The 20015-nt window shown below is 41.2% G+C and overlaps 1 protein-coding gene across 1 annotated transcript in view; it reads right to left on the bottom strand.

The window, feature by feature from the left end:
* Positions 1–20015, bottom strand: part of Iars1 (isoleucyl-tRNA synthetase 1) — a 75380-nt gene that overhangs the window by 21456 nt on the left and 33909 nt on the right. The window contains exons 16-25 of the mRNA XM_010610586.2: positions 18211–18405; positions 16495–16581; positions 14191–14274; positions 13229–13373; positions 11719–11839; positions 3577–3668; positions 2019–2096; positions 979–1100; positions 444–546; positions 119–202 (exon numbers count right to left, since the gene is read on the bottom strand). Of these exons, the coding sequence (XP_010608888.1) occupies positions 119–202; positions 444–546; positions 979–1100; positions 2019–2096; positions 3577–3668; positions 11719–11839; positions 13229–13373; positions 14191–14274; positions 16495–16581; positions 18211–18405 (1111 nt within the window). The remainder of the gene's footprint in view (positions 1–118; positions 203–443; positions 547–978; positions 1101–2018; positions 2097–3576; positions 3669–11718; positions 11840–13228; positions 13374–14190; positions 14275–16494; positions 16582–18210; positions 18406–20015) is intronic.

Here is a 20015-nt window from a genome sequence, read left to right as displayed (position 1 = left end):
ATATATATATATATGCTGCTTTACAAAAGAAAAAGAACTTCATTGAGGAATATTAAAAAAAAAGTAGTCTTCTCAAATAAAAAAATCCACTTAGACTTAAACAAACAAATTACCTTACCTCAAGGATATACTTCTCCAAGGAACTGATATCATTCAGAGCTTCGGGATCTTGATGGATAACCACAATTTCTTTCAAAGGATACTAGGAGAAAATGGAAGATGTAATTTCATTAAGGAGCCATTCCTTTAAATGAAATGATGTTTTTCTGAATCTTAAACTATAGACTGAGTAGGCTAAACTAATACCAAATCATTCACACACTTACTGCAGAAAAGGAAAATAAATTATTCTACTGCTGGAGACTCTATACATTAAGAGTTATTAATTGGAAGACAATTATTTAGGTCTGCATGCCATATAAAATCTAAATAAAACATCAAACCTTTATTGGAATAGTTTTTCGGTCCCGGATCACTCGCCCAAGTTCAATGACGGACTGCATCCTAGACACTGCATTCTCAGTTTTCTTGTCAATCAGTTCCTCTCTGATCAGTAGAGAAATATGAGAGATTAGATTTAAAAGGGGAAGACAGGCTTGCTTAAGTGAGGAAGATGGTTAGGCTAAAGAAGGGATGGGGTGGCAAGGCTTCCTGGGCCACTACCCGGGGAAGGAATACACCTGGGCCTACCCTAGGGCTGGGGAATGGAGCCACACAATTAGCTCCTCAGGTGTCCCTAAGGGGCGTGTTCAGTTGTACAGAGGGGTTCTATATCCAGCATCCCCCTACTGCCTATCAAAGGAGAGCCCATAGTGCAACTTGACAAGCAGCTCACATGAGCTTAGGTAGGAAGATGGGCACAGAGGTGCTGAAGCACAGAAAGGCCAGCTGTCTGCATTCCCTCCCTGGGAGGCTGGCGTCCACATGCTCTGGCAACATCCCTTCCCATGGCGTAGGTAAAGCTTATTCGATTCCTACCGAACACGAGGCAGCATGAGGTAGTGGATACTGAGTGTATCCTTATCCTGGACAGAAACGGGATCAGTCAGCGCCTTTAGATTCTGGTACATCAATTCAGTGAGAAATGGTGTGTAAGGGGCCTGTATAAAAGAGACACAGAGTATCACGTCATTCATATACAGCCACCACCAGCTACTTCACTCATGCTGAGAAAGTCATACGCTTTTTTGAGGGTGACACACAGACACAGGCACAAGGTCACAGACAAGCTCTATGAAAGAAAACTGACCTCACTGTGAAGCACAGCAGTAGGGATATAACTAGCCGGACCCAAAATACCTCTACAGACTCCTAGAGGATGTCTGAGAAAGCAGAGCCTCTGACCAAGCATCAGCCATGTAAATATGCAGAGGATTGACTGTCCCGGACCTCAGAAGCCTCATCTGTAACTGGGGAAAACACCACCTACTTCACAGGGTGCAGGTGGATGAGGTCGAGCATGGCAGACACCAGGTACAGGACGCAACAGAAGGCAGACACAAGATAAACAGAAGGCTTGCAATATTATACAGAAACAGCAGAACAGGACACACGGAACTACAGCTGGCGCCTTCTCACTTGAGTTTCATTGAACTAATGTTTTAACTGGTAAGAACATGTTGCACAAGCAACTGCCTGAACATTTTTCTCTCGATGCTAAGTTGAGAATATTGTTTGCGATGTATCTGTTCAGTCCAGTAGGAGTTTAGAAACCTCCTGGTGACAGTTCTGAGAATCCACATTAAGGCAAGGCATGTCTTAGCTCTAACTACCAATCCCTCTAGATGTAGGGATGCTTACCACTGCTGTACTACCAGTGACCACAAGAGTTTAGTGTTTCTTAGCCTTGACTTAGCATATGTAAACTGGCAAGATTTCTGAAAAGGATCTAGCACATGAGCCATTTTAAGTGGAAATACAAGGTGGGCTTCTCTGTCAAACAGATACAAGTGAGGAAGCTGCAGCATAGGTACCACAGAAAGCTCACAGGCCAGTGTTAGAAGAACTAAGCATCTTACCATCAGTCTGCACAGAGAGAGCAGGACACTAAACAAGGTCTCCAGGGCCATAACACAATCCTCTGTCCCATTTTCACCCTAGTGAATAACAAAGAAATAATATACTAGTAACAAATGGGTGTTTACCATAGGAAACAAAATGTTTATTTTTTTTATATTTATTTTTTGGTTTTTTGAGACAGGGTCTCACTATGTAGTTGAGACTGACCTGGAACTCACTATGTAGCCCAGGCTGGTCTCTAACTCACAGTGATCCTCCTGCCTCAGCCTCCCGAGTGCTGGGATTACAAGCGTGCGCCACCACGCCCAGCTCTAAAACAAAATGTTTATTAAAACAAAGAAATACACAGAAAACACACAACACACAGACAGGACAAGGAGAAGAGCCACTACATGGCTGTCTAGGGTCAGGCCATACGGTGGCCCTGCAGATTGGCAAGGGAGGCCAACACAGCATGTGTATCTGCCACCCTCCAACCATATGCCTATGAGGCCAAGGAGCTGGAAGGTGGCTCAAAAACTGGCAGATGAAGATAGACTGTGTCCCTGAAGGGTAGAATGGATTTCACATGCAGACAGAAACAGCTGCTATTGAAAAATTCTAAACTATCTTTAAGATTTTTTTTTTTTTTTTTTGTACTGGGGTCAAACTCAGGACCTTGCACTTTCAAGGTAGGCAGCAGAACCACTGAGCTAAATCCCTGGCTCAAAATGTTCTATGTTGATGAGCGTTTTTTGTTTTTTTTTGGTACCGGGGACTGAATTCGGGCAAGCAGCAGCTAAATCCCCAGCCCAAATTGTTTTATTTTGAGAAAGAGTCTCATTAAGTTGCCCAGGCTGGTCTTGAACTTGAGATCAGCCTGCCTCAGAGTGCTGGGGTTACAAGCATCTACCATCACACCTGGCTTACACCATGTTTTTTAAAGTAATCATTGTAGGAAAAAAATAAAGATGATTAAAACAGAAAATCTAACCAGATGAAGTTACTCAAAAAATATAATAAAAACATTTTGGCATATGCCCCCCTAGATACAACATATGTGTAGAAATGTATTTATACTTGAATCAACATTAAATCAGTTATGTTGTTACTAACAGATTTTACAAGTACCACTAGGAGGCAGGAGCCTCTACCTGCTCTGAAGTGATGATACTATCCCTTTCTGTGTTTTGTCTGTCTGTTATTTCTGCACATAGTGTAAGTCCTGGGACCAGGGTCCATGCTCTGTTCATTCTAAGCCCCCAACAGCTAAGGAAGAGTTTCATCCACAGCCAACACTTAATAAATAAATGCCTGTCAGGGGGAGAAGGAGGTGCCACACTTAAGATCCCCGCCTTAGCTGACAAGATCTATAGAAATCTAAGAGGTTATGTTGTGAAAATATGCAGAAGTGACTATTGGAACTTGCAGGTCTAGCAATACTGTTAATATGTAATGTCAGAGGAAAAATAAGATAGTTTCAAAAACTGAGAGCTATGGGCAATGTTTCTTTTTTTAGCTGCTCTCTTCCTTCAACCCTCACATGTACATAATTTTGTTTTTCTCACCAGCACTTACCTTTAACCTTCTACGATTCATTCTGACATACCAATTGGTCAGAACATCTACAAACTTGACCAGGCGAGGCACCACAGTATAAAGCCTATAAGCTGTAAGAGAGAGAAGCAGAAGCAGTCAGGCAGCCTGTGCCACGCTTTGGGGCGGGAGGAGGCTGGATATAACGAGAAACACACAGCCCCTTCCAACCAGGTGCCCTCACTTGCTAAGGAGACCCGAGTCAGAGTGATGCAATCACAAACGGCTCATTTGTGAGGCAGGCGGCAGAATCACTGAGCTAAATCCCCAGCCAAATGGCTGATTTATTGAGGATGCAATAAACAACAGGCAGTGTTTACAGAGGTGCACGCAGAACCACCCTGTGCTATTTGCAAACCTGTATCAGTTGGAGAGAAAAACCCAATCTCTAGTCTGGGCTCCCAGACCTCAGAAAGGAAAGCACAGAGCTGTGCAATGCAATGGTATCAACAAAGCCCAGCTTCTTTCCGCGCTACTTCACACCCCACTAAAAGACCAAAAACAGAAAGCTTCAACTGGTGCTCAAGGAACAGCATGGACCATCAGCTCTGTCACCAGCAATTCTGCTCCACCAAAGACATTCGGCAATGCCCAGAGAAACGTTTCGGTTTTCTTGATTTGTGGAGTGTGTGCCTAGGGTGTTGCTCCATCGAGCAGGGAAGCCAAGAATGCTACTCAGTAGTAATTCACGACACATGGTACAGCGCCCCAAAAGAAGGGATCCAGTCCAAACTGTAGATCATGCAGCTGTTGAGAAAATCGGGCAAAAGCTACAAATAAAATACAACAGGTTTGGAGGTCTCTCCAGCTGCCTGCCCGGGACCACCCGGCGGGCGGGTGAGCGACCTACTGGACTGCGCGCCACCATATCCAGTAAGGAAGGTAGTCACGCGGGCGCCCTTGAAACACCCACATGACCTGCTCCCCCCCCAACACCCCCTGTTCTCAAACCTCCTGATTGGGCCAGTCCTTGGACCCACTCTCCAGAGGCATAGGTGCTCATGAAGGGTAGTTTTCTAGGCTCCCAACTTTGAACATCTTTACAGAAAGGGCAGGGGAAACCTGTAATAGAACTGAGTGGAATTCAACCCTGTGGGTTGGGAAACTCAAGTTAGGTCTTAAGGACTGAGGTCAGTCTCAGTTGTGGGGCCCTGCCATTGGCTAGCCGAGACCAGGGGATTCGGTTCTGCATATGGCTGTACATGTGGTATAATATGACAACAGAGACATAGTCTGAAAGAGGCCCTTCAAATTCTTTTTTTTTTTCCTCATTCCACCCTAAAATTTCTTTCTTTTTTCTGTCCTCTCTCTCCAATTCAGTCTCTTGCTCCACCATATTATCACTCATCTCCCTTTTTATTCCTGTTACTGCCCTAACTCAGACTTCTTCTTTTATTATTTTTCCTTTTTTTGGGGGGGTTGATTTGTTTTGTTTTTTCTTTATGTTCTTTTCTCCAGTCATTTTACCTCACTCATGGCTCTGTAGCTTCAAGGGAAGGCAAGCACCTGTTACTGTTAAGGGGATATATTCTTGTCCTTATTCCTGCACTCTCTATCCCTGCTGAAGTTGATAGCTTTGTAAAGATAGTAAGGTAATTCTACATCCTCTGGATTCACTTCAAACCTGCTCCAGTTCTTTCACTTATCTACTCCTCTCGTCCTGAGTCTAACCCCCCATCCTAAATGGTAAAGATGCTATATTGAAAAGCATATTCACTGCAAACATATTTTGGGCTGCTTCTTGATATTAATTTAATTCACATGGCTTAAAGGTGATAGATTATTGACTACCACAAGTGGTCAGTTTGCAAGCTGTGCATGATCCTATTGGGCTCCTGAATATCAATTGGGATAAAAGATTGTGATTGATTTAATGAGTTGTTTTCTCTGATATTATGAAAATGAGGATGTCTATGAGTCATTAGAGACTCAAAAGCTAAAACGCAACTATATCAGGAAGATTTAAGTAATATCTAAAAATTAAAGGACAACCCAACAACAAAAATAAAAATGACAAAACACTTAAGTAAGACACAAAGACAGATTTCCAGTTCACCAATGGCAAACAGTAGGACAAATGAGGATGAAACGTCTGATAGTGAACCAGCAGGACATCTTGGACCCATAGCACAGGAGGTAACAAAACAGATCAATCAGGCTCTAGAAAAATTCAAATCAGAAATAATTTCCCAGTTAACCAGAGAGATGATGAGCAAAATGAAAGTCATGATTCGAGACTCTAGAACAGAAACTGACAAAAAAATAGATGAGCTCAAGACCATGATACAAGCCATGAAGACTCAGCATAAGAAAGAAATGGAAACAATGAATGCCCAACAGAGGAAAGAAATAGAATCCATAAAACAGATTCAAACAGATATACAGGGGATTAAAAACTCTATTGAAAGGTACACAAGAGAATAAAAGATTGTGAAGATAGAATTTCAGATATAGAAGATAGGATCGCAGTCAGTGACCGTGAAAAGAGATCTCTCAAAAACAGTAAGGAATCATGAGAAATCAATCCAAAAACTTCTAGACGACACAAAGAAAAATAACATAAGACTGATAGGAATTCATGAAATAGCAGGAGAAAACGCAAATGATATAAAAAAGCTCTTCACAGAATTAATGACAGAAAACTTCCCAAACAGAAGGGAAGAATTAGACATACAGATAAGTGAGGCATATAGAACTCCAACTAGCCATGATCAAAAAAAATCTACACCTAGACATATAATAATCAAGATCCCAGAAATCCAACAGAAAAACAAACTATAAGCAGTAAGAGAAAAGAAACAAATCACATGCAAAGGAAAGCCCATTAGAATCACAGCAGACTTTTCAACACAAACCCTTAGGTCAAGGAGAGCCTGGAGTGAGGTATTCCAAGTCCTAAAAGAAAATAATCTCCAACCTAGAGTGATGTATCCTGCAAAACACTCTTTCAAAATAGATGGGGAAATAAGATACTGCCATGACAAAGAATACCTGAGAAATTTCATGAACACCAAACCAGCACTACAAGAAATTCTAAACAATATCCTAGAAAAGGACAATGAAGGTCACAATACCATGAGGCCCAACAGACCAAATCAAATAGGCAAGGCAAGAAACTAAAAGGAGACAGGAAAAAAGTTAAAAGAGTCAACAAAAGGACAATAACATGACAATAATAAGTCAGAATGTATCAGTTATAACCATCAATGTTAATGGCCTCAATTCACCAATCAAGTGAAACAGACTGGCAGAATGGATTAAGAAGCAAAATCCAGCAATATGTTGTATACAAGAAACACACCTAGTGCAAAAGGAAGCCCATACACTGAAAGTGAAAGGATGGAAAACAATTCATGCATCAGGAGCACAGAAAAAAGCAGGGGTAGCAATTTTATTCTCAGATAAAGTAAATTTCAAACCAAAACTCATTAAGAGAGACAAAGAAGGACACTACATCCTTGTAAAGGGAACAATTCAAGAGGAAGAGCTGACAATCATAAACATATATGCACCAAATATAAATGCCCCCAACTATATAAAATAAATATTAAGTAACATGAAAAACCAGATAAGCACTAATACAATTTTATTGGGATTTTTAATACCCCACTATCACAAACTGACAGATCATCTAGGCAGAAAATCAACAATGAAATGATAGAACTGAACCAAGCTTTGGAACACATGGATTTAATAGATGTTTACAGAGTATTCCACCCCACAAAATCAGAATATACATTCTTTTGGCTGCACATGGATCATTTCCCAAGATAGACCACATATTGGCTCCCAGAACAGGTCTGAATAAATGCAAAAGAATTGAAGTCATCCCCTCTATATTATCAGATCATAGTGCAATCAAGCTGGAGATCAATAGCACAAGAAACTGTAAGAACTTCACATGCACATGGAAACTGAACAACACTCTCCCAAACAATCAATGGATTACAGAGGAAATTAAAGAAGAAATTAGACAGTTTTTACAAATAAATGAAAATGCCAATACAACACACAGAAATCTATGGGACACAATGAAAGCACTTCTACCGGGAAAATTCATAACATTGAATGCCGACATTAGGAAAACAGCGGGCTCAAATAAACAACCTAATGATGAAACTTAGACTCCTAGAAAAACAAGAGTAAGAAAAACCCAAAGCTCGAACAAGAGAGGAAATTATAAAGATGATAAGAGCACAAATCAATGCAATAGAAACTAAGAAAACGATACAAAAAATAAATGAAAAAAAGGTTGGTTTTTTGAAAGAATAAATAAAATTGATAAACCATTAGCTAACCTTAAAAAAAAAAAAAAAAAAAAAAAAAAAAAAAGGAAAGAAAAGGCTCAGATCCATGCAATCAGGAATGAAAAAGGCAAAATCAGAACAGAGCCAAAAGAAATCCAGAGCATCATTAATACCTACTTAGAGAACCTGTACTCTAATAAAATGGAAAACACAGAAATGGACAGATTTTTAGATACTTATGAATTACCAAAGTTGAAGAAGATAAAAACATTTTAAACAACCCAATTACAATCAGTGAATTTGAAAATGTAATTAGAAATCTACCAACAAAGAAAAGCCCTGGTCCTGTTGGATTCACTGCTGAATTTTACAAGACATTTAGAGAAGAACTACTGCCATTTCTCTTCAAACTTTTCAATGAAATTGAAAGGGAAGCTATACTTCCAAATTCATTCCTAGAAGCAAGTATCACTTTGATTCCCAAACCAGGGAAAAATGCAACTAAAAAGGAGAACTACAGACCAATCTCCTTAATGAATATAGATGCAAAAATCCTTAATAAGATACTAGCAAACAGAATACAGAGGATTATCAAGAAGATCATCCATCCTGACCAAGAAGGATTTATTCCAGAGATGCAAGGGTGGTTCAACATACGAAATCTCTACACTGAAAACTACAGCACTCTGAAAAAAGAAATTGAAGAGGATATAAAAATATGGAAAGACATCCCCTGCTCCTGGGTAGGAAGAATCAACATAGTGAAAATGGCCATACTACCAAAACTGCTATATACATTCAATGCAATGCCAATTGAAATTCCAACACTATATTTCACAGAACTAGAAAAAAGAATCCAAAAATTCATTTGGAACCATAAGAGACCTAGAATAGCAAAAGTCATCTTAGGCAACAGACACATGGCACCGGCTATAACAATTCCCAATTTGAAACTATACTACAAAGCCACTGTGATAAAAACAGCATGGTACTGGCAAAGAAACAGGCCTGAGGATCAGTGGAACAGACTAGAAGACACAAAAACAAATCCAGATATACTCAGCTACCTCATCTTTGACAAAGGAGCTGACCATTCTCAGTGGAGGAAAGATAGCCTCTTTAATAAATGGTGTTGGAAAAACTGGATTTCAACCTACCACAAATTAAAACTAGACCCTTATCTTTCACCATGCACTAAATTAAAATCCAAATGGATTAAAGATTTAAATATTAAAGCAGAAGAAACATTAAACTTGCTGGAAGGTAAGTTAGGCAGAACTCTGGAAGACATTGGCATAGGAAAAGACTTTATGAACAAATCCTCAGTAGCACGGGAACTAGCAAAAAGAATCAATAACTGGGATCTCATTATTAAAAAGCTTCTGTACTCCAAAAGAAACCATCAGCAGAACTAAGAGACAACCTACAATGTGGGAAAAAATTTTCACAAGCTGTTCCTCAGACAAAGGACTATTATCAAGAATATATAAAGAACTCAAAACAATCAGCCCCCCCAAATATAAAGACCCAATTCAAAAATGGGCATCTGAAATGAACAGACATTTCTCAGACAAAGAAGTAAAAGCAGCAAGTGAATACATGAAAAAATGTTCCACATCACTGATCATTCGAGAGATGCAGAGGAAAACAACACTGAGATTCCACCTCAACCCACAAAGAATGGCTGCTATCAAGAAATCACCCAATAACAAATGTTGGCGGGGTTGTAGGGAGAAAGGAACCCTTCTCCATTGTTGGTGGGAGTGCAGACTGGTACAACCACTATGGAAATCAATACGGAGATACCTCAAAGAGCTTGGACTGGAGATTCCATTTGACCCAGCCATCCCTCTGCTGAGTATCTTTGCAAAAGAACTAAATGAATCATATCACAGAGAAGTATGCACACCCATGTTTATAGCGGCACAGTTTGTAATAGCTAAAACTTTCAAACAGCCCATTTGCCCATCCGTTGGAAACTGGATAAAGAAGATGTGGTTTTTCTATAAAATAGAATATTACTCAGCCATAAAGAATGAGAAAATAGATTTATTCATAGGAAAATGGATACATATTGAAGATATACTAAGTACAATAAATAAGGCACACATGTGTAAATACCGAATAGTTTCTCTGGTGTGAATAATCTGCAATAATACAGAAGTTGGAGAAATAAAGTGGTTGTAGATGGGGAGGGGAGGAGAGGGTGAAGGGAGGGCAGGGACAAGGGAAAAAAATGAGAACCAAGACTTGTCATGTAGAGGTAGAAGATCCCAACAATGAATGTAACTGTATCCTTAAAATGTACCAATAAACTCAATTAAAGCTGAAAAAAAAATACAACATGTTTTCCTAGGGTTAAAACAGTTGACAAAAAAAAAAAAAAAAAAAAAAAAAGATAGGTCTCTTGAAGGATTAGAATCTGGAGGGACTCCTAAGGAACTCATGAGGCACTGAGCCAATCTTACCCAAGGCAAGTCTTATTCTGTGGATTCTCATGTTCACCCAAAACCAAAAATTATAAACAAATAGAATTTATATTAATGGGTTCAGGTCTCACCTCTTACAGAGTAAATGATCCCCATATTCAACTAGCAGGTAATACAGGAGGGTGGCAGCAGCCTCTGCTGAGGCCACAAATAGTAACCACAGAGTCAAAGGTGCTGCCTCCAACTTGTGAGGTAGGTCTTCTCTTAGCTACCTTGCTGATGAGGACCTGGGGACATGCAGAGGACAGGCAGGCAGGGCTGGGACCTGAACTGTAGCCTGGGTCATGAGCTGGTCTCTAGAGATGCCTGGCCTCTTGCACATGATCTTTGCCATGTGGCCATTGGTCTATAGTTCCTAGGCAGATCATGCTCTGGAGGGGGTGTGCACTCTCCAGACCCAGCTTTCTGGAAAATCATGGCAGCTGGTGCCAAAGGATGATAGGGGCCTCTGAAAACAAAGCCCACGTTTCCCATTCACCTGCATCACAACCCTGAGTGTCCATGAAGAGTGTGGAGAGGTCCTACTGAGCGCTGCCCTTCCCTCAAACTCATTTCCATCCTTACTCATGTCAGTATGGACAACAGCTTGACAGTCAGGATCCTACTACACGTCTAATGGGATGGACATGTCAGGTGACTAATTCGTCTGCTTTTCTGCCATCTGTAGTGCACTGGTTACTCCAGGGAGAACCAAGTTCTGGTAGCCAGACTGATGCTGAACCACAGTCCTACTATGGCTGGCTGCACCTGCCTAAAAGCGTGCCGGGAACGCAGGTAACCTCACCTGGCCTTGTCCTCCCTATGATCTGAGACTACTTTACCAGAGTGTTTGAGCCAGAAATTCCTAGAATTTCTCACTAGGATTTTTGGTTGTCTGTCTCAAACCTTGAATTAGCCAACATAATCCTCTTGGTAAACCTCCAGCTAAAAGCAAGCTCACTTGTTGATTGAGTAACAGAAATGTGGGGAAATTTCATTATTGCTATTCTGAGTCTTTGAATTCTGAATGGACAGGGGCTGTTTCATAATCAAAGTATAAATGAATGGATGCAAACAATCCACAGACTTGAAGTGACCCTCTCACATAGGCGCCAAGTGGTAGACCTGAGTTTGAACCTCGTGGTTATTCAGTGCCAAAGCTGCACTCCTCTGTGGAGGGATGAGGCCACTAGATACCTCCTCAGACAGAATTCCCCAGAGCCTGGAAACACATTTCTAAAACTAACAAGCCTTAACAAATCTGTATTTGGAGGTTAAAGTAAACAATGACTTATCTGCCATTTTTCTATCTTGAAAATTTCTGTGTTTATGAAGAAAAAGTTAAATATCAGAAAGACAATTATAAAGAAAGATCCTTATCCCCAGGAGGACAGCCAAGAGAGACTTACCTGCCATTTCAGTCTCAAAGAAGCCCAGGAGTGACTGCATGAAGGAGAGGATCCACCGGTCTGTAATGTTGGGGCTTTCTTTGACTGTATTCTCATTGTAAAGGAATTCTATTTCTTCCTCCTACAAACAATTAGCAAGAATTCATATGCATGGCAGGGAAGTTACTATGAAAGAAATAAACTCTCTGAATCGCTCAAACTAAAAGAAAAACAAAAATAAAAACCACCCTACAGGCAATCTAACTTTTACAAGCACTAACTTGGGACATTAAATCTTCAAGTAATGATGTTTTATCAATAGAATGAAGAAAATTTAGGAAAAAAACTACTTCTTTGCATTAAAGAATTATTATGAATTGACAGATACTAAAATATCTTGTGTAGAACTGAGTTAAACCTAGGAAAGAAAACTATTCAAGATCAAATGATCACAGTACTGAAAAGAAGTAGAGGGTTCATTTCCATGCTTAGTCTGTTCCTCTCCTTAGAATATCCCTCCTGCATCTAGCTTTGCAAAACTAGTTTATCCTAACAGCCCATTTCACCAGTCCTAACTCAAGGCAGCACCACAAGTCTAGCGAAGCAGTGGGGATGTGACTCCTCCTCTGGGGTTAAGCATCTGATGGTGAGAAGTCTGCCTCTTGTTAGGGGCATGATGGCGGGGCTCCCACTGTGGGCAGGTGTGTCCCGAGTCCCCCCACAAGCAGAGGCTGCAGGTGAATATACTGTTGTCTTCATTATCAGAATGAGCTGAGCAACATCCAGAGGCAGAAGAACTCGAATGATCCAGCTACTGGCATTCTAACCAGCTTCCAGGCCCAATCCAATAGGAATATAGCCACACAGCATTCAGTAGCGATCTACTAGCATATTCTACTTGACAGGTGCTGGAGATAAGATGAAGTCTTGTGGTTCTCACCCCAAACTAGGTCTTGAATGTATGCACAGAAACATGTGCTGGAGGTGAGGGGCCCTGAGAGTGGTCAGATAAGGGCTGGGGAAGTAGCACTAGACAGAGTTGTGAGGAGGGGGCTCCAGGATAAGCAGGGAATTGCTGTGAAGGGCATGTTCACAGAACACACACCTGATATTTTTATCCTAAAGACCTTCCCAGACCACTGTCATTCTGAGTTTCATCCCAGAGTAGCATTCCCCTCTCTCAAGTGGCCAGTCTCCCCCTAGCTCTGCCCTTCACCAGGCACTCATTCTGACAGATGACTATTTTACTGTCTCCCCTTATTCCACTATCCTATTCTACCATAAGGGGAGGGGTATCTCAGTCAATATGGAATCCCTGGCATCAAGAACGGGCTGAAGAAACAATTACATCACATAACTCTTCTTCCAGTCAAGGTCTGTGTCCCACCTGGCCCCAGACACCTGTCACACCATGGTGTCCATTCTCCCCATAGCTCTGGGTGATCCCAGATCAGAGAAGAAACAAAATGCCTTGAGATCCTACACCAGACTCCGCTTCTTAGCATACATGCAGCAGACTGTGGGCTATTACCTTGTGGAGCCGCAAGACGTTCTGGACGAAGAAGCGGTAAGCATTGTACCATGGGAGCAACACATCCTTAAGGACGTCCCGCACACCCTCCTCCTTAAAGCGGAGGTTTTCTGCTCTTACCACAGGAGAGTTAATCAGATATAACCTGGAAGAGGGAAAAAATATAGTCAGAAAAGTTATGTAGATAGTAAACCGAATATTCCAACTTGACAGTTTGAGAGAGCAAGATTAAAGTCCAATGTTCCTCAAAAGAGGAAAAACATTAACACTCTTTCAGTGGCCCTCACCATACAGAATGACCCAGCTCAAAAGGTCAGTAGCACCAAGAATGAGTCTGACCAATAGCATAGCCCAGGGACAACCGCTTTAAGTGTTCCTGGGTCACACAGTACTGCACGGAGGTGTACAGTCATGGGTCTGGGCACAAGTCTTATCTAGGACCCTGGAATACTGAACAAGACCTCTAGGTCCCTTTGGCCCTTTCAACAGAAACACTGAGTGACTGCACAATTATGACTATAATTGTGAATATAATGAATATAATTTCAAGCACTGCCTCAAACTTCTGTGACATTTCTTCAATTCTTCCAGATTAATTTTCAATTTGCTCTTCCACGCAAAGAGCTCATGTGTAACTGTAAAATTAAATAATGGAAGAGAATCTTAATATCAGCAAGAAAAGGAATTTAGAAAGGAAGTGAGGCAGAGGCATTTAAAGCCACGATAACCCAGGGAGGCCTCATAAATCCAAACAGATCTTCCTGAAAAAGACCTGCACATTTAAAAACAGCTTTACTATTTAGAAAATTATTAAGGGGATTTAAAATCAACAAGTATACCAATGGAATTTTCCATATAACAGCGATCCATGTTTAAAAGCATAAAAAAAACAAATGTAAGAATTACGATTACCGGGGGGAGATGCTTACAAAGAATAAAAACAACACAAAGCACTGCTGTACCTAAGGGCATCGGCACCATACTTTTGGATGACGGAAACTGGATCTGGATAATTCTTTTTCCGTTTGCTCATTTTTTGTCCATCACTTGTAAAACAAAAAGTAGAAATCAATTAAATAAGTAAACAACACAGTTGACACTTTTGTGGATATAAATTATTTGCAAATAAAAATACAATAAGTTGCAAATAGCAGCAGTTATTAGCTAACATTAAAGTTGCTTTGTTGGCACTTCTACACTTTATTTCTTTTTCTTTATTTTGTGGTGCAGAAGATCAAACTTACAGCTGTGTGTGTGGCAGGGAAGCACTTTACTGCAGAGCTACATCTCTGGTCTCAAAAATCATTTTTAGGACCTTGATAAGTCCCTGAAGATGTCTTGATACTTATCCCAGAGAAATGAAAGCTTATAGTCACATAAATAACTACACACAAATGTTTACGGCATCTGTATTCACAATCACCAAATATTTAAAGCAACCCAGATGGACTTCAAGAGGTGGAGGTTGGGGTAGATGTGACAGGCCCTGGGTCATCCCTGGTACAGTAAAAACAAACAGGCAGAAGATTAAACTATGGTATACTCTTACTAGGAAACAGTCCTCAGCAATGAAAAAGAATGTACAACTTGAAACTTCCAAGGAATTATGATCATAAAAAGAAGCCAATCCTCTGAAATTCGATACTGATTCTATTTACAAAAAATTCTCCAGATGATGAAGTTACAGAGATAGCAGATTACTGGTTGGTGGGGACTGAGAATAAGGGTGAGAGGTGGGAGGGGATGTAGTAATCAGGAACAGCAGGAAGAGACCCTCGTGATGTTGAAGCTATTTATTCTTGGCTGTGCTGGTGAATTCAGCACCTGTACATGGAAGGAGGATGCACTACTATTAAATACACGCAAAACTGGAGAAGTATGAATGAGATCAGTGCATTATGCCGACATCCTCACTGTGACATATTATTTTGCAAATGTGACCACTGATGGAAATTTGGCAAAAAAAACAAACAAAGGATCTCTACTCTTTTTCACAACTGTAAGCAAATCTATTATGATCTCAATAAAAATTGCAACGGGGGAAAAAAAAAGAGCTGGGGCTCAGTGGTACTTGTGCTTAACACATGAGGCCGTGGGTTAAATCACCACCCCGCTGAAAAAAGCAGATTGTAGAGCTGTTTCAAAACTCAAATTTATGATTCATTTGCTGTGACCTTCAGCATGTTTAATTTTCTTGTGCTTTAAATTTCTCCATCATCAAAACAGGATAATCATAGGTACCATTTCAAACAGTTCTGAGGATGAAATGAGTCAGGACACATTAGTACACAGCAGGGCCTGCCTAATGAAAACGACGCTCTAAACGTTAGGTGTGGACTTTTGTCACATACCACATGATGTTGGGATTTAGGGCATGGTGTGGGTAAATCTTTTGTTTTTAAAAATTTTCTTTGTTTTTATTCTTAAGGACTAGAGGTAATTGAAGAAAAAGAAAAACAACAACTCCCAATAATACTAAAACATGAGAAATACTCATTGGGAGGCAGAATCCCTGGCCTGCTGTGGTTCAATAGCACTGTGCATGGCATTCCTGGTCTCGAGAACGCAAAGCTTCTTTCTATGTTAAGAGGGTAAGAGCAGGCACAGTGGCGCATCCCTGTAATCCCACTGCTCTGACAGGCTGAGGCAGGAGGCGGCCTAAGCAACTTAGTGACTAGCAAGACCCTGTTTCAAAATTTAAAAATCAAGAAAGAGCTGAGGATTTAACTCAGTGTGAAAATCTGGGGCTCAATCCCCTGTACCACACACAAACACACAAAGAAGAAGACAGAAACATCTACATTTCAGGACCGAGGCACAGATTAAGAAAGACCTATAAGCAAAAGTATTTCACAAAATATTAGGTTACACGCATCTTATATTTTTACTAGTGACTTAGTTCTAGTATTGGGTAACTAGTAGCCAAACAATCTGCGAGTACTTCCTTAGTTTCTCCCTCTGGGAGACCTGGCTCTCAATGCACTCTTTCTCCTTAGGGACAAGTGGACAGTGGAGCCACAAAGCTAAAGGGTGGAGATGTGCACAGGACAGAAGTGTCATCAAACGGGGAAAGCAGCAAGAACTCTGACATAGGAGGGGTGAGAAAGAGGACTACAGCTGCAATTTAGTGTTCCTAAAACCCTCTATTCAGAGAGAAAAAAACATGGCCCAACCAAAAAATGGCTGCTTTGATAAGTAAGAGTTTGTGCGAGTGAGAGCAAAGGACACAGGAACTGGAACTAGTTACTAGGGAGGAGAGCACCTGCCTCGCCAGGATGAGCCCATTCACGATCACGTTCTTGTAAGGTGGTTGTCCAAAGAGGGCTGTGGCCAGTACCAGCAGGGTGTAAAACCTGAAAACACAATACTTCAATGAGAAAAGAAAAGGAATCCAAGCACAGGAAAAATGTTTACTCATTGGACTGAATTTCTATTTTTGATACATTCTACATCTTAATAATCACATAAAGTCATGGTTCTTAGTTTTGATTACACATCAGAATCACGCGGAGAGGGCCATATTTAGCTCAACAGCACCGTGGCTGCCTTGCAAGCACAAGGTCCTGAGTTCAATCCCTGGTACCGAAAAAAAAAAAAAAAAATAGAATCACATGGAGAAAGTTGAAAAGTAACAGAGAGCTGAAAACCCCCACAGATCAATCAAATTACAGCCTCTGGTTTGCACAAAAAAAATTTGTTTCATTAAAAGCAAGTAAGAGGGTACAGTATGCTGACCCTCCTTTTGTGAGGCAGTATAGGGAGCAACAAGTGACACAGGGGTCGGGGGTGGGGGTCCAGATCCACTCAAAATCTCTGGTGAGAACAAGCAAGGTACAATGCCTTATACATGACTGTACAACACAATCTGGTAACCCAAAACTGCAAGAAGTACTCGTATAACAAAAGGCAAAATGTAGACGACAGTAACATAGAAAATGCCTCTGGTTCTGTCAATATCACACACCTTGTTTATACATCACGACTTTACTTCTTCCTTGACAGAATTCACATGCCTTCCACGGTCCAGGGTGACACTCATGTGCCACCCTGACTGCTCCTGCTGTTCTGGGGTAACATTCTCATGCCAGTGACCTAGCCCTGCCATACCAGGGGTAACACTCTCCTACCACATTGATTTGAGTCTGCACTCTAGGAAAATGAAAGAATATGAACAGACAGCGAGACCAGACACCAGTCAACTATACATACCTGTCTGGAGACAGCATTTTAGTTCCAAAGGAGGGCTGGGAGGACTCCTGGTGCCCAAGAGGCAGCCCAGGAGCAACAGAAGGGAAAGGGGGCAGCAACGACATGGGACCCACACAAGGACTTTAAAAATGACAAAAATAAATTGAAAAGGCAGAAAATGACATCAAAAGTTCCTCGAACAGGCTCCTGTAGAAACATTACTGATGAAAGTGTAACTGGAACACGACCTTAAAAGGCTTATGCATAAAAAGAAGGTACCTCACTTTTCCCATTATGAGGATGTGAGTACTGCTTTAAATAGGGCACAAATGAAACCAATGTGCAAACCCTCCTAACATATTTATATATCTGGATGTTTTAGAATGTTAATTTTTAAGGCTAGAATGCAGATCTAAGTGCATTTCCAACTACTTCCCAAACTCCTAGCACTCAATCTATTTATAGTCTTGTTGTAAATACTCATTAAACACTTGAATAAATGATCTGAACAAGCTAAGTACACATATTGTTTTGTTTTACTTACTTAAATTTCCAATTTAACATATAGATACATTCCAAAATGTTAGTGAAATAATTCAAATCGTAACACTATAACCCACAGAATCCTGCTCAAAAGGCAGATAGTTGTGTCCAGATAGTAGTATTGGCACAGAAACAGGGCTTGTACTGTTTGGAACAGCCACAGCATCCAACAGACCTATGGCAGGCACTTAGCAAAACAGCTGCTCCATAAAATATAATCAACAAAGCACTTGAAGAACAAAGGGACATACCATCCTCTGGTTTGGTCAATGCCTTCAGCAATGAAGTCTGCGGGAAAAGCATCATCAAACTCCCTCTTGCTTTCAAATGGATAGTGAACCTGGGCATAGGGCATGCTGCCGCTCTCGAACCAGCAGTCAAACACCTCAGAGATGCGCCGCAGGGGCCCTTTCCCACAGCGCGATGGGATGGTCAGGTGGTCAATGCTGCCAAACAAAATAGGTGCCACTTGTTTAACTGTAAGCACAACAGAACTCGCAGTTTAACCAGAATAGGAAATGAAAAGCCCTGATGAGATACTACAGTCACATGTCATACAAAAATGTTTTGGTCAGTTAAATGACTGCAAATGATAATATCGTAACACTATAATAGAGCTAAAAAATTCCTAACATGCAGGGACAGTGTAGTGGTCACAAGGCATTACTTAAGTCTGTGGTGATGGTGGCATATACAGACTATTAGGTTATAAACTGTATGAAAGTATAACACATACAACCATACACAGAGTGTAATACTTGATATTTGACTGTGTTTATATATTACACTTTCTGCTATTTTAGAATGCACTCCTACTTATAAACAAAAGTATGCTGTAAAATAATATCCCATGCTTTGCTACCAGCATCCACCTAACCTTTTTGTTTCCAACTCTCTGACTGCATCAAGAAGACACTAAGTGACTGGCCAACACCACCTGGGTCTGTGGTAGTACAGGTTGTTTGCAAAATGACGTGATCACCTAATGATGCATTTCCAAGACATAGTCTATGGCTATGTGATTCATTAAATACACACTTGCATACAGAAATACTAGCAGCTCTTGAGCCATCACTCAAGCGCCGGGAAGGTAGGCCGGGCCCCATTCCACCGTGGGAAGGACAACCACGCCTGCTCCCGACCCAGCAGCCATCGCTCAAGCGCCGGGAAGGTAGGCTGGGCCCCAATCCACCGCAGGAAGAACCACGCCTGCTCCCGACCCAGGAGTCATCGCTCAAGCGCCAGGAAGGTAGCCGCACGAGTGCCCCTGAACCCCATAATCCCCACCGCCCTCCCCACACTCTCAGACCTCCTGACTGTGCAAGTCTTTGGACCCACTCTGCAAACTCAGAGGTGGTCATCAAGGGTATTTTTCTGAGTTCCCAACTTTGAACATCTTTAAAGAAAGGGCGGGGGAAACCTGTAATAGAACGTTGCGGAGTTCAACCATTCAGAAGGATGGGGAACTCAATCTGGGCCTTGCAGCCCGAGGTCAGTCAGCGTCATGGGGTTCAGCAATCAGCTAACTGAGATCAGGGGTCTTCCATCCTCGCTCTGTCTGAGCCATTAAATGGTTAATATACTACATTGAAAACTTTGTTCACTGCAGACATGTTCTGGACTGCTTCTTGATTTCAATTGCATTCAAATGATTTAAGGGTGATAGACTAGTGACTACCACAGGTGGTCAGTGTCCAAGTTGTGCTTGATCTTAATGTGTTGCTGATTGTATCAGTCGGGGTAAAGCATTGCCGTTGATTTGATGAGCTGTTTCCTCTCATGTTATGAAGATGAGAATGTCCGTGGGTCATTAGAAACACAGAAGCTAGGGTGCAACTGTATCAGGAAGATTTGGGTGATAATCCAGAGGTTAAACCAAGGACAGTCCAACAACAAAAATTAAAATGAGAAAACACTTAAGCAAGACACAAGGACAGACTTCCAGTTCACCAACGGCAAATAGTAGGGCAAATGAGGATGAAAAGGCCGATAGTGAACCACCAGGACACCCTGAACTCAAAGCACAGGAAGTAACAAAACAGATCAATCAGGCTCT

This window comes from Fukomys damarensis, unplaced genomic scaffold, assembly GCF_012274545.1.
Source record: "Fukomys damarensis isolate Sample0158 unplaced genomic scaffold, DMR_v1.0_HiC HiC_scaffold_27, whole genome shotgun sequence".
NCBI classification, from domain to species: domain Eukaryota; kingdom Metazoa; phylum Chordata; class Mammalia; order Rodentia; family Bathyergidae; genus Fukomys; species Fukomys damarensis.
Note: the sequence above shows the minus strand (reverse complement) of the source record. Positions and strands in the feature narration are given on the sequence as shown.